The 15,389-nt window shown below is 45.0% G+C and overlaps 1 protein-coding gene across 1 annotated transcript; it reads right to left on the reverse strand.

Annotated features, from left to right (window-relative positions):
* Positions 1-2,873: 2,873 nt before the first annotated feature.
* On the reverse strand, positions 2,874-3,882 carry TMEM177 (transmembrane protein 177). Its single transcript, XM_009489488.2, has one exon. The coding sequence runs from the start codon at positions 3,880-3,882 to the stop codon at positions 2,932-2,934; it is 951 nt and encodes a 316-aa protein (XP_009487763.1). The 3' UTR covers positions 2,874-2,931.
* Between the last annotated feature and the right edge of the window lie 11,507 nt (positions 3,883-15,389).

A 15,389-nucleotide genomic window follows, 5' to 3' on the forward strand; every position in this document is an offset into this window, starting at 1 on the left:
AAGAAACGACAATTTTTTGGGTTAGGGAAACAAACATATGAACCAGACCCTGCATTTCTTGCATGCCAGTGGGAATTCTGAGCAAAGCACCTAGGTGGCCCTCATCTCTTGCAGCATTATCCACTAAAGCTTTATGTAGCAGCAAGCATTACATTTATATAAAAATTAAGTTACAAGGATCATTTTCTTTTCAGTTATCTAGAAAATTCAGGATAACGACCTAAATAAACCAGCCAAGGAAATCTCTCTTTAAACTAGATTGTGTATAAATTTAAACTAGCAACTCATTTTGGTCATTTTCTAATCATACTTCATCCTTTAATCACTTTACCAGACAGAAAGAGAGCTTCATTTTTGTAGACAGTACCCATTTTTAAGAGAGTTCATTATTTCATTCACACCTTTACTTTTACAGTTTCTTGGCTTAGACTTCTCATATCCACGTCTCCTAGCAATTCCCTTTGCTTAAAATCTTCTGTTGCTTTTCTACATAAAAATTGTACAAAGTCTGCCTCATCTGAGCAGTGCAAGAGAAGCCAGTTATTACTAAAACGAGTTTTCTGAAACTCCTCAGAGTTTCAGCTGCAGACCTGGGGGAGACTATCAGGCTGTTCACTGACACTATTTACAACTCCCATTTCCCTTATATCAACAGTACTATGCTTCCAGATTACACAGATGGCAACAGAATAGTACCTTGACTATATAGAAGTGGAGGTGTTCTGAGCCCTTCGCAAGAACATCTCTTCGGACGGCAAGGGCGTACGTCTTAAAGCTAGCCAGCCCTCCCTTACTGACACCAATATGCCACAGCAAGCTCAAGGAAGGGTAAATCAGACACAGCACCTACAGATATGTGGAGCTTCTTGGAGAATCCAGCTGTAAGAGTAAAGCAAAGTGCACAACTGCAAAACCCATTAGCATCACTGGGCCTTTACAACCTGAGAATGTTAAATAACAGCACTAGCTGCAGGCACCTCAATGAAAAGCAGCAGTAAGGAGTGGTAAGAGGCAAGTGGATTTCTTTAAAAAAACCTGCTGCTTGTTGTAAATCGCAAAGAAGGCCTGTTTCTTTTCTGCACTCTTCATGTAGTAGCAGCTCCTTAAACCACATAAAACAAGTGGGCCAAGTTCTCTCTGAGAACATTTCATGGAGTTTAGGCTTGTCTGAAGGAGTAACACGAGGATGAATTGAACTCACAGGCTACAAAAAACAGCAGTTATATTGCAGTCTTGAGCCGCTACATCACTCAACCAAAAACGCTCTACCTTGACCTGTTATATTGGATTTACCTGGAAGAGAAGTCAAATAAGATTTAGCCTGAAGCTTTGAAAGCCCCCTGCCTAAAGGTAAAGTCTCCTTTTGTTCCACAGACTAGGAGACTTTGTCACACTCTTTCACAAAGGTCACAAGAACCATAACCTTATGCCCTACAGCCATGAAGCAGCTAAGAGGCATCTCATGATTTGACACTTCAAGGACAACTGCAAGTGATAGGTCATGTTCCAGAAAAACATCCGCGACACAGATTACTTCACCAGAAACCCAAACATCTTATATATATGGCTTCAGCAATGTAAAGCAACACCTGTGCCTCAGCAGCCAGCATATCAACTTTATGTCACCGCGTGACTCAAAGGAAAACAGAACTCAGTGATGCTTTGAGCAAACACAGGCATGATAGTTATTATTGTGGCAGACAAAAAAAGGGACAAAACCAGGGCAGAGAGGACACTCAGCACATCTGTGACTGAGAAGATAGAAAATAATAGAAGTTTCCTCTAAGAATGACAACAGAGACGAGGAGAACTGCAGTGATGTCACCAGGGAGGGCTACCGGAACGGCTGCAATAGAAACACAGAAAAGAGGGAGCTACAAAGTTTGAGAACTATCGTCATGGAGATTACAGAAAAGCTCCAAGGTGAGGCTATAGTGGAAAATTTACTGCCCGTACACTAAAGACCCTTCTTCCAGAGGATTAGTAATCCTGGGCAAAGCTCGGTTCTGCCAGACAAAACCTTATTAGGCTATTCTGAAACAGGAGAATAATTTCCTTTGGCAACTCCTGATCACAGACCTCACCAGTTTCTGCACCAAATGCCAGACTTATTTCTTAGACCTTGCCTTCTTTGACAGAAAAGGTGACATACATCCACATGTATGTTTAAATGAAACAACAACCGTACCAAAGCAGACAGAAAACCCTCCCCTGAACATGCTTATCCCACTTGTGAGAAAACAACCAACCCGTGACCCTCATGTTACATACTACCACTGCTAGGAAATATTCAAGATATATGTGCTGCAGTCACCATGTCATGTATAGAGCAGAACTAGATTTAAGCTAAATTACTCAGGTGCTGGTAATAATCTAGCTGTAATAGTATGCACTGCAGCATAACTAGTATGCCCTACTGAAGAATGGTGATTGCAGCTTAAACATTTACACAGTACAAGAATTTAAAAAAACACCAGAAACACTGTCTTGGTATTTATGTAACAGCATGACACAGTTGCCCAGTCTTTTAACCATCTTTGGGTTGTTCCATAGGAGGAACGGCAAACATACACACAAACAGCCCAGTTTAAATTAAAATGCTCCCAAAACTCTGTTGGAATTTACCATTTCCATTTTCCAGACTGCACTGGCAGGAAGGCAGAGCAGAGCAACAGAACTTCCAGAACAGCTTCTGAGAAGTTCCCTTCCTCAGCGGTCGTGTGATTTGAGATGCACACAGAACAGAGCACTTCTGAAGCAAGTCTTTAATATTTTAAGAGAGAATTCTTTATTCACAGAATGTGCAATAACTCCTTTCGAACTATATGCAAAAGTAAACTCCGAAATTCTAATGAAGATACAGAGAAAAAAAAAAAATAAAAAGCAGAACAGCAGTGTTCCAAGAGAATACGTAATTCACAAGTTTAAAATTCAAGCACTCCCTTCCTGTGCCTGGAGCTCTCTTAAAATATTAACAATCAAATCTCTTCGGTAAGTGTACGGCGTGTACTTTATTCTGAACCAGTGCCTTGGGAAAAGGTTACCACTCGGGGCATACATTTTTGCCCCCTGTTTGCCCATCAGACCACGAAGAATCCTGTTGCGGGACAAGATTTTATCATAAAATTCAACCCCACCGCTGGCATAGTCTTTGGAAATGGTAGCTGCCTTTCTGTCAGCCTTGCAGTCTAGATGATAGGTCACAGCATCATAAGAAACGTAATAGCACATTAGTCCACCAGCAGCAGTTATGAGGTTACAGATGCTGCGAAGTAAAATGGGGCCAGGAGATAAACCCAGAAGCAGTTTTATACCTCTCCCACAGAGAAATGTACCAGCTAAGCAAGCTGGAGCCACAACTGCAATCGCTAAAGGGCTGCCATTCTGCAAATACACAACTTCTCTGGCAATGGCAAACTTCTGAGCTTCAAGTGAAAACGTCAGAGCTTCTTTCAAAGCAACACCTTCGTTGTTCTCCCAGTCCACTTCCTTGCCATTGACCACAACAACATGGTTGACTATTCCTCTTTTATCCTCAGATGTGCTATCAAAATTAGGCGGGATGCCCACCAAAGAGCCTGCAGGCAGCCAGGGGATTCCGGCACTCACAGGGTGGAAGCCAGAAGCTGCAAAGGCTCGATAGGAGTCAGTGGACTTCACATCAGTATCTTGAAGGACATCCTGAAAGACACCACAGAGCTTCTGTGAAAGCTCAGCTGGCTGCCCCTCTGACCAGCACTCATGCAACAGTTTGAATGTCTGCTCAGGAAACACATGATAGGAAAGGTTAGCGCCAAACAGTCCCACGCAAGAAACGGCCAACAAAGTGATCTTGTGCTTCTTTAACCACACAGATGCCTTCCACAGGAACTGCACTGCCATAGTCAAATCCTAACCTGTTTATAACACAAAATCAGGAATTAAAGCGTGCATGAATGGGTCTCTCATCTCTGTAGCATTTAAAAAAAAAAAAAAAAAAGGCAAAAAGCATGAGAAGAAGCAGAGTACAATAACCAAAGAAGCATTCTCTCTTTTACATTAACAAGATACAAAACACCTTTACAGAGAAAGTGATACTCATTAATTTTTGGGCCTCGGAACATAGCACGATCGATACGGAGAATTAACTTCTCCCTCTCCTCCAGTAAATCAATTTACCACAATAAAGACAATAATAAAGCCACCATACTTCCTCCTTCCCCCAGCAATCAATACACATTCTGTATCTACCCAACATACTCGCCAGCACAATCCTACTGTTGCACTCTACTACAGACACAGACTACAGATATTAAGGCCAGAAAGAGCCAACAATTAGATTAATCCATGCTAACTTCCTCTACAGTACAGCTCCAAAAATTTTAATCAGTGACCTCAATACTAAATTTGGTAACTTGGACTTGACTACAACTTCCAAAATAGGATCACATTTTGATTTGAAAATTTCAGGAGACAGAATTTTCCTTTAGAGTTTGTTCTAACAGATAGTCAACCTCACTATTAAAAAAAAACCCAAAACCAAACACGAATGAACAGTATGTGTTTTTTCTAGTTTTTTTTCAGATTTCAACTTCCAGGCAGTGGTTCTAGCTTACTCAGCAAAAAGCTATCTTAAGAAAGCAGCATGCTTTCAGTGGTTACTTCTAAAAATGTCTCTGAAATAATTTCTCTGACAAATAATATGTGCAATCCAGAGCAGAAACTGGAACAGAAATTGTTTCAGGGCAGACAACTATGCTGTGACTCTTTAAATAAGCAGATAAACTTAAAAACTTTCAAACCTGCCGACTCCTTCAGTTCAAGAGTCCTGCTTCCCTTGGGGAGTATCAGTTCCTTTTATGGTCCAAGCCATATGATGTGCTCTGCCCAGAAAAGCTCCAATGTCTTAAAAAAATCCCATTGGCTACAGAATTCTCCCCTAAAATTATGCTGCTATAAAGATATAAAAGTGAATTGGGCACCTAAATCCAACAGACATCAGTGAAAGCTGGATGCCCCTGTTTCCACTTGCATCTTGCAATGTGTCTTCTCTCAGGGCTTTAACACATGAGCTTCAGAGAATCTTGCTGCAGCTGTTGAAGACACTCGTATTTCCAGCTGTCCTTACAGGAAGCTTAGGTGGCAAGAGGAAACTGTGCTTTGATACAACCACCAAGGTCTTAGCACAGAGTACCATCAAAGGTGGGTTTCAGCTATGCTGCTGGGTTTTGTACGACAGCAGCTGAAACACAGACATATGCTCTCTTCTTCCCCTCACGCTGAACAAGGACCTCCCACAGAGGGGTAGAGTGGACAACTGGGGGCTGTAACGTCATAAACCAGCACTGCATGACATGGCAGGATACATCAGTCATGATCAACAGCAAATGAGTATTAACCACAGGGAAACAAAAAGGGATTAAATTCAAGGTGGTGTTTTAATGATATGTTATTACTGCTCCTTCCTATGAAGCTCTTTCAGACTGTAAATTCACCAGGGGACGAATAATCTTGTTTAATGTTTATACTACGCTGAACACATACTGAGTGCTTAATAAAAACAATGATGCATGTGAGTATACAGTAATGTAATATGTATTTCTTAGTGTAGTAAGTGGTGGTATTCTTACATTCTGCTGAAGACCGGAGGTGGTGATTTGTTTGACAAAATTACTTAATAAAAACACACTAGAGAGCCAAGAGCTTGGATGAAACCCAATTTCGGGAGAAAACCTCCTTGATAACAGAGCTAGAAACCAGAAAATGGTAATACTAAACTCACTCAATGACCTCTTAGGAGTTAACGACCTCTTGGCAAATCTGGTAGTCTAGATCTGATTGAAAAGGTCATGCCATTTACGGTGGGGGGGGCAGCACTTCAAAGGGGATGACTGTCTGAAGACTATCTCTTGATCCACACGAGAAACTGAGCCAAGGACTTCCCAAGCTTCTCCCACTCCTGTTGGAGAGAGCCCTCTCGTTTGGGCTGGCTAACAGATCTTTTTAAGATTAGGAGCATAGCAAGGAGAAAATTTAGCCCCTCAGCTTATGTCCACGCCAGAGTGGGGAAGGCCAGACCACGCTGGAAACCAGCCTACTCTCCTTTCTTGCATGACCAAATGGTGCTTGCCAAGCACCCGGGATGCTGAATACTCCTCCCGGTCAGCAACTCGGGATGCCGGGAAGCGGTCCTGGAGGGGCAGGCAGCCAGCAGCCCACGGGCCATGGGGTGAACCGCAGGGAAGCGGGGCAGGAAGCACTGCGCTTATCTATATATACACTTCTCCTAAACAGCCATAACGGCAGGATACACCTCAGTGCATTGACACTAACTTTTTCCTGTGTCAGTCAAAAAAATGTAACGGTTGCTAAGTATTTTTTTTTTTTTTCTTAATTAAATTAATCTTTGTGCAGGCATGGTTTCAAACCTTTGTGGACAGACCGCTCACAGACCAGGCTATATTCTTGACTGGATTGTGCCTTATGGTCCTGCCACACACCTAATGCAAGAATAAGCAGGAAATAACGCAAGAATAAGCAGTATTCATTTTCTCGTGATAGTCAATACTCACGAAAATAAAAGGAAAATTGCCCTCGATACCTTTCAGCACTCGTGCTTTCAAATCTTCCCCGCGGGTCAGCTCAGCCTCTCAGCTCCTGCAGAAAATCCCACTGCAGCCCTAACTGCATATGGCATCTTTGCTTTTATTCATAAACTCTGTGCAATTTACGTACAAGGAAGGCAGCCGGAAGCTACAAGGCAATTTATAGGGACCATATCCTGCAAACTTCATCCCTTCATTAGGACCCATAAAGCCACAGCAACGTTTATAAGGCGGTCTCTCCCAAATGCTGAAACATTATTTATCTCTGTGGTGTTATGGGCACTCATTCCAGCACATCCACTTAAGTCTGAGAATTTTAATAGCTAAAGTCCAAAACGGGGGACATCTAGGCAGGTTGTGTCCTAACGTTTGAATATTTTTTTTTTTCTTCTAATTGTACGCAGCCGAGGGGAAAGCCCAACGTTAAAACGTTATCAGTCAGGAAATAGGGCAAGGGCCGGACCCACCTCCATGGCTCAGGATTTCAAGGCTCAGTTGTCGAAAAATAAAAATTAAAAAGCGGGGGTGGGAGGAAGGGGGAGCGCTAAAACCGGCTTTACGCGAAGCGGGGGGGCGAGGCCCCGACCGGCGCCGGGGCCAGGCCGGGGCTGCGCTCCCCGCCGCGCCGGGGCCGCTGAGGGCCGGGGGCGCTGAGGGCCGCGGCCGGGGGCGCTGAGGGCCGGGGGCGCTGAGGGCCGGGGGCGCTGAGGGCCGCGGCCGGGGGCGCTGAGGGCCAGGGCCGGGGCTGCTGAGGGCCGGGGCCGGGGCCGGGGCCGCTGAGGGCCGGGGCCGGGGCCGCTGAGGGCCAGGGCCGGGGGCGCTGAGGGCCAGGGCCGGGGGCGCTGAGGGCCGGGGCCGGGGGCGCTGAGGGCCGGGGCCGGGGCCGCTGAGGGCCAGGGCCGGGGGCGCTGAGGGCCAGGGCCGGGGGCGCTGAGGGCCGGGGCCGGGGGCGCTGAGGGCCAGGGCCGGGGCCGGGGCCGGGGCCGGGGCCGCTGAGGGCCGGGGCCGGGGCCGCTGAGGGCCAGGGCCGGGGGCGCTGAGGGCCAGGGCCGGGGGCGCTGAGGGCCGGGGCCGGCCGGTCCCCCGGGGCCGGCGGGCCAGGGCAGCCGGTCCCTCGCCTCACGGCTGCCTCTCCTCTCCTCCCCCCGCCCGCACCTACCGAGGCTCCCCGCGCCGCGGCCGAGGCGGGGCTCCGGCGGGCCGGCCGCCTGCCCGCTGCCTCCGGCGGGCGGAAGGGGCAGGGGCAGGGGCTGGGGAAGGGGCGGGCGGTGGCGCCGCCGCCATGGCGGGCGGTTTGGCCGCCGCGGGCGCTGGGCGGGCCGCGCTTTCGGGAGCTTGGGGCCCCGCAGGTGAGCCGGGGCCCCGAGTGGCTCGGCGGCAGAAATCCCCCCGCGGGGAGACCCGAGCCGCTGCGCTTCCCTGCCTGCGGCCTGGAGGCGGAGAGCAGGGCCCCCGCCTGCCGGGAGGCGCCCCGGGAGCGTTTCTCTCCCGGAGTCAGGCATTCGTTCCGTGTCCTGGTGTTTCGTGCGTAACTCCCGGCGTTATTCCTGCAAAATACCTTACATATGTATTATTAATGCAGCCTTCCCACCGCAGCGCAGGAACGCTTACTGGGAAGGCAGATAAATGGCACAACTAGCATCTGTCGCACAGGATTTGCTTTCCTCTGTCGTCCATAAAAATCCCTGCATGTGTTATTTTCCTGTTATGTGCTTTAAAGTTACGATTTGCTCAAAGCAGAAGACGGCCAGTGGAGTTCCTCAGTGATCCTACACGGATTTGTTCCACAACCTGGGCACTCTGGGAAAGCCCGGGAAAGCCCCGCTCCTTTTCCTGGCAGCGCTGCGTTGCTGGGGTGCAGCGGGCGCTGGGTGACGGAGCAGCACCCTTCGGCCAGCGCTGGCCTCCGAGGGCACGGCTCCGTCAAGCCCAGCCTTGCCGCTGGGTTGTGCAGTCCTTGCAAAACAAGGGCAGAGAATAGCTTCTGGCCAGCTGAAGATTTTATTTGGGTAGCGGATAGTAGAAAATTGGTTTTGCCTCATCTACAGGAAGGGTATGCGTTGGTGGTGGATCATTGTATTAAGATGTCCCTTCACACCAGGCAGTCATTAGGTAACCAGTTTTCACAATCCAAATGGAAATAACACTTTGCGGTGGCTTGAGAGACAACAGAATAGAAATAAAAGCAAGCCATGGTTATTATCTACTCAGATTAATTTTGATAGATCTTTCTTTGTAGCAGCCCCTGATTCAGGCATCTCTGAGAAGTAAAGGTTCAGTTCTGGGCCTGCTGTCCTGAGATTTGCTTTCACACAGCAGGATTAAGATTATGAACTGAATACTTAGGAGTTTTCATTCAAAGTCAGGTCTGCCTCCAGAACTTACATGAAAGTATCCTAATGAAGACATTTATCCTATCGTTTTCCTACTGGATGATCTCCTGCATGTCCCCTGCATTTTCGAAAAGCTAGTGCTAAACAGGCCTGGCTAGGCGTACCCAGCATCCCTCCCTGGTGTGAACAGAGGCTGTTAATGACAGCCTTGGTTTTAACTTCCAATAAACAAGTTGCTAACTGCTAAGAAAACAAGACTACTTTGTGAGAGGGCAGAGTTCTAGCCTTAGGTTATGGTTTTATGCAATATGGCAAGGCAGATGAACGGTTTGCTGCCACCCAAAGGGCAAAATCGGAGGAAAGATCCCACCTTCCCCACCTCTGTCTCCCTCCAAAAGACTTACTTTTTGCTAGATCCGGCATCCGTCAGACCCTCTTGTGTGCTGCTTTTAACTCACTATCAGCAGAAAACATAGTAACAGAAAAAAAAGGATCATTTTCTGCCAGGTTAGCAAGCTGAATGGGATAACTGAAAAGTCTGAAAAGTTCCAGGGCTGTAACAAGGTGGGAGGCAGCCAGAAAAAAAAGGAGAGGGGAGCTTCATCTCCCCCTTTATGTCAGCAGAGAGCTGTGACAGCCATGGGTCTGCAGCTTCAGTGTGTAGCTTCATCATCTGCCAAAACTTACCATTTGTAAGTTGGCATTGACATACTTCTAAGCAGATATACAAAGAAAAAGTGCATGCAGGTGATGGTGGTTAACTGGAGACCAGACTCCTCACTTAACCAAAACACACAGTGTGATGATGGATTTTGGAAGCCTGAGAATCACCGAGACTTCCTTATCCTACTGGTGAATGTGGAGGATTGGATGGGTTTGTACAGCTTGACTTTCTGAAAGGTGCTTCTGCCTTCTGTACCAGCTGGAGATGTCTGGAAACCAATGGTTTCTTATGCAAAAACTCAAGAGGCTGGCACGGCATTGCACATGCACTATGGTTTCTCTTAAGAGCTTTATAATAAATATGATTGTGCAAAGTAGAGACCCCAGCTTTACTAATTACCATGTTGGGCATGAATCTGGTTTCAAGAAGCAGCTGTTACAGCAAGGAAGATGAAAGAAGACTGAAGTGCACCCTATTTCTGTTGCAGAAGTACATCGTTATAGTCAGGGATTAAGGGCTATAGACCACTTTTAAATTAGCCTGCTAGGTGGTGCTATAGGACATGCTCTAAGTTACTAATTCAAAAATATATTACAGTTCTGTCTGATGTTTTACCAGAAAAAGTATAGGTGCCTACTGTCACCTGTCTCTCTAACTTACAATTTTATATATAAAGTCTTGTTGCTACATTAGCAAAAAGGTCGATTTTTAAGTACAGAACTGAAGTAATTGACTTCTCTTAATGATTCTTATGCTCTCACAGTCTTATTTTGCTTATGTGATCTCCAAAATAAATGTAGTCAGTCAGTGAATATCCACCAGTCTGAGATATACACATTTCTTCCCCCAACCTCTTCTTCCTCTGTGGAGTCCGTTCATCTGCCCTTTTATGCAAGTTTTGGGGTAATCCAGCCTCCGGACATAAACTTCAATGGATGGTAGCATGAAGAGCCTTGCAATTCTGGCCCAAGTTTATGCAATGTTGTGTGTCCCAAACACTTCTTCATGTAGTTCAGTTCTTGCAGGTGTCAGGTGGAAGAGACACTGCAGGATTCTGGGACTAGGGAAATGTACTGTGTGAGTCTAGGACCATAGAGTAACATTGATAGCAGGAAGAGAGAGATTATAAAGTCTGCAGGACAGAGATCATCTGCTAATTATCTACAGAAGCAATCATGAAGAACAAGGGACTGGACAGTGTAGACATTAGGGGTTTCTACAAGAGCGTTTGTCAAATTAAAGACATGAGGACAGAGATTAATGCTGATGAATAACAGAGAAAATGTTAGAGCGCAAAAAGATCCTGAAGTGAGATGTGTTAGCAGATCTGGGGAAGATCTTGTTGTGAAGGAAGGGCGTGACATGTCAGCCTGTTTTTTGGTGCAGCTACCTAGACCGCTTTCAATGTTGCTGAGCATAGTGCTTCAGTAATGAGTGGTGAGCACTCATGGAGGAGCAGCGCAAGGCCTTTAAGCAAAACATATACCTAGAATGTACCTGTATTAAGGTGACTCACAATGACCTGTGCTGGAAGTACTTCCAGCTCAGCAGAAGGCGGCAGACAATGCACTGAAAACTGATTTATTAAGTGACCGTTAAGGTTCTTGACAGGTGTCAAAAGGTCAAGCCTGTTCATACTTAAATGGTCATCTTACTTGCACTGAAGAGGAAGAAAAGCTTGTGGCAAAATGACTTTCCAGCCTGTCACTCTGCGCAAGCTGCACATCTCCATATTGCAGCTAGCAGCAAAGTGACAGTGGGATTGAAGTGTACACAGCATTGAGCAAAAGCACAAAGGTGCAGCTGTTGAGATCTCAGCAATTTCAGTTCCTGTAGAGATCTCAGCAATTTCAGTTGCTGAAAACAGAAGATATCAGCCAATATTGATAATATTTCCTTGCATGTCCCATTCCCACTGCTCCTTTTATAGTTCCATCCCACATGGAACATTCACATTGTCCAGCTGTTGTGGGATACAACTGCAATTTTTGCCTGTGCTCTAATATTTTGCTATGGGCTCAGATAGCACAGGTTAGAATCCACATTTCCCCTTGTGTTAAGGTTTGGCTGAAATGCCAAAAGCTCTGCCAGTCTTATGCTGATAATCAAAGCCATGTGTAAGAAGTAGTAAGATAAAAAGCTTCCTGTCTCCTTGTTAAGCCTTTTCTGTAGAAAAAGATGATCTATTCCCAACTATTTATCTTATTCCTGGGGCATGCATATATTCTTAAAGATAAATACATACCTCATGCTGCCCTGTCAAGAGGGGTGATATATAGACAAGTATAGTAAAGGATCAGCATTCAGAAACACAGCTGTGGGGATAGAGCAGGGAATTCTATTTCTGGTCTCAAGTCAAACCTTCAAACCCCAGTATTCAAGAAGGAGTGAAAAGATGGCTAATTGTGTTGTTGGGATTGGCAGGTATGTAGATCAAAGCAATCAAAGTAAAACAAAGAGTCTTTAGAGGAGCTGGAAGGATATTTTCTTCCCAATGTACTACAACTCAAAATCAGTCAGGGATCAAAAGCTAGTGTTTTAGAAAGCAGCAAAGAGGCTGTGAGGCATTTGGCTGGCTACATGACTTTGTGGGACTAACTTCTGTTTCCACTCCATCACCCTTGGCATTACATTTTGAAGTATTCCTCTGCTGGTCCAAATCTGCCTAAAACTCAGGCAGGCTTTTTGTGTTGGCACATGTGGGAATGGGAAAAAATGCAGGCAATCATGTTTTTATCGCTTTACTACTGCATTTTCAGATCCTGGGACTAATTGTACAAGCTCCCTCAGGTCTAGCTGGATGTACCAGAAGTTGATAAAGAGTGAGCATCCTGTGCAGTAAAAGAGAAAACCCTTCTCTCAGACAGGACTCCTTAAGTATAATCATAAAAATATCCTTGATCTGAATGTACTTTGCAATCTCTGCTGAGGCTAACAGACATGTATCCAGGTTAACATGGATGCTGGTGGAAAATCTGGATACTGGCAGCAGAGCTGAGAAGCAAAACCACTTACAAATTCTGGGCAAATCAATTCATGCTGAACTCTGTCGTCCTGCAAGTAGTGTACTGCTATTTAAAACTGCTTCGGGTCTATCCACATTGTGCACCCTATACCATATTGTATTTTAAATTGTATTAGGGTCTAGTCATATTACAGACATCACTGTGACACCATTTGATGAAATCAGAACAAAACTCACAAACATAAGTTCATTATCTAACCTGGGTTTTCTTGCCAGTGCATACGAGCCAAACTTGTAACCAGGACAGTTGTGCATTGTCTGTAATTAATATAGTCTTTATTTTCAAGAGCTCTGGTCCTGCAATTAGCTAGCTGTAGTGAAAGGAAGGTAGCTGTAATGAATGAAGATGCCACATGTCTTCATAATATAGGTAATTAGTGCTATTTCCCTTCAGAATGGAAAGCAGCACATCTTGGGATGGGGAGGATGCCAATTCTGAGAGGCAATGCTATAATATTTAACAGATTTAATCATACTGTCTAACCTTGATAATATTTACAATTCCTGATATCCTTACTGCAAAGGTAATGCTATTTGACAGCAAGCAGAAATTGGGGCTGTTTCACTGAGTCAATCAGCCTAGGTGCTCACTGAGTACTGCTCCCTGGTGGGAGTACTTTGCAAGCACTATGACCTTCCAAGACCGGCTGCAGATAAGGTTATATTTTCCTATCACATTAGTAGCTGTGGAAGGCACAAACAGAACATAGACTACTCTGTCAGGAGAGGGTCAGGGAGCAGAGACTCTGTGGACCAGGTCTTTGGATTCTGTTTTGTGTTGTGGAACAAAACTTTAAAATGTTTATAATCCTCACCCAGAGATAGACTTGGTCCTAGCTCTTGCTGGCAAGACTGGGAGGCAGAGCACAATTATATTCAAAGGATTTCTCTTTGGTGGAAATACCATGAAGAGGATTATTATTATTAAATATTCCATTTTATGCATAGCTAGAATGATGCATGGAACAAGACATACCTGGAACAAGGCAACATAAAGGTCCTAGGAATAAGTGTATCTATGCATCAGAAATGTTGGCTGTAACACATACAGTATTCTGATATAAGCACTAACTGAGAGCGTTGATATGGATGCAGTGCCCAAAGAACTGGAAATATGTGCTTTGCTTAAGAAAAGCAGGATGGTGGCATGATTGAATACTGGGGATGAAGTGCAAATAATTTCTTCCCCTTGTTCTCAACAGAGCATGACTTTGTACATCCGACCTAGTACATGTCAGCTTTGCAGGTTATCAACCTGCAAAATACAAAGACAGTATCCAAAAATCAGGTGGGCATCTTTTTGATTTGCTGAACTTTTCATGCACTCAGACTAATTTCTCAATAATATTGACAGATCACAGCAAAAACTCCAAGAAGGCGGGCACTGTTACCTGCTAAGACTACATTTCAGAAACAAACCACGGTTATTAAACTTAGAATTTGTTGGCGCCTAGAGAGTTATTCAGAAACTGAAGTGCATGATTGATGTCCTCATAACCTCAGTAAAGCATATGCACAAGGCTGGGGTCCTTTAGTGGTGCATACTGTGTAAGGGTGTGCAAGGATATGCCTCCTGCCCCTAGTAGTTTAAACTCTAAGGACCAGATTATGCCAGGAGAGGCTGGGTGAAGGAAGTCAAATCAGGGACGCTCTAACATTTTCAGTGAAAGTTCTCTGTTTCATGCATTTGAAGCCTATGAAAACAGTACATGCTCCTGGCACAAGCACAGACCACAGATTCCACCCTGACTCAAGTCAGCTGAAAAGACACCCCAGTTCTGGGGCAGAGTTATCAATAGAAATAACTGGATTAAATGAAGAGGAAATGCAAGTTGAATGTTAGAGTGAGGTCTATGTGGAACATATTGGATTAATGGAAACCCAGTTGGTTTAAGACTTGCCTTATTCAGTGTTATAACCAAAGCTCAGCTCCACATCTGTACTGTCTAGGGAAAGAGGACTCATGCTGATAATAGTAGTGAAAGATATATTCTGTTAATGCAGAAATAACTTTCTACCACCACTGGAAATCCAGAATTTTCTTTATGTTTCCCTACTGAGTGCCAGTTTGCTCAGTGCTTTGTTGGAGAGCTGGAGACTCCCAGTCCTAACCTGTGGAGTTTCTAATTTAAAAAATAAATTCTACCTAACTACATATTTTTTCCATGCTCAAAGTGGCATATAATTTTTTGCCTCAGTCAGAAAGTCATAGTTAAAATACTTAAGAACAAGTCATCATGAAAAGATGGGATGTTGTATAGCTGTAACCCACAGCATTTTTTCTTGGGCAGTATGTTTAACTGGAGAAAGGTAACAGCTTCTGTGTGGGAGCTGGTCAAGTCTTATATGGAGTGTGTAAAGCAGAGAGCAGCCACAGTAAACCAGAGCTGTTTTGTATAAACCAATTGCTCTGCCGAACCAGGTGAAGTATGTCTGCTTTGACACTGGTATGTGTCTGTGTGTAGGAGGGGAGGGGTCTGATCCCACACTGTTCTTGAGGGGAAAAAAAGCAGATGATGTTCAGCCACTGAACAGTCTGTGTTTCTATTGCAGCAGTCAGTTAGGGGTCTTACAATACTTTAACAAACATTATTGAGCTGTTCTTCAGACTGCACAGATCTCTGGACTGGACATCTTGCAGCTTTAAATGTGACTGGATCAACTTGTGTGTGCTGCATCCTTGCAAATGAATTAAGTTTTGAAGAGATCCCCTCTCAGCTAGAAGTCTAAAGAAAGCAGTACCATCCAAAGACGCTCATACCTGGTTAAGCAATGTTTGGTCA

The sequence above is a fragment of the Pelecanus crispus genome, chromosome 5 (assembly GCF_030463565.1).
Source record: "Pelecanus crispus isolate bPelCri1 chromosome 5, bPelCri1.pri, whole genome shotgun sequence".
In the NCBI taxonomy this organism is placed as follows: Eukaryota; Metazoa; Chordata; class Aves; order Pelecaniformes; family Pelecanidae; genus Pelecanus; species Pelecanus crispus.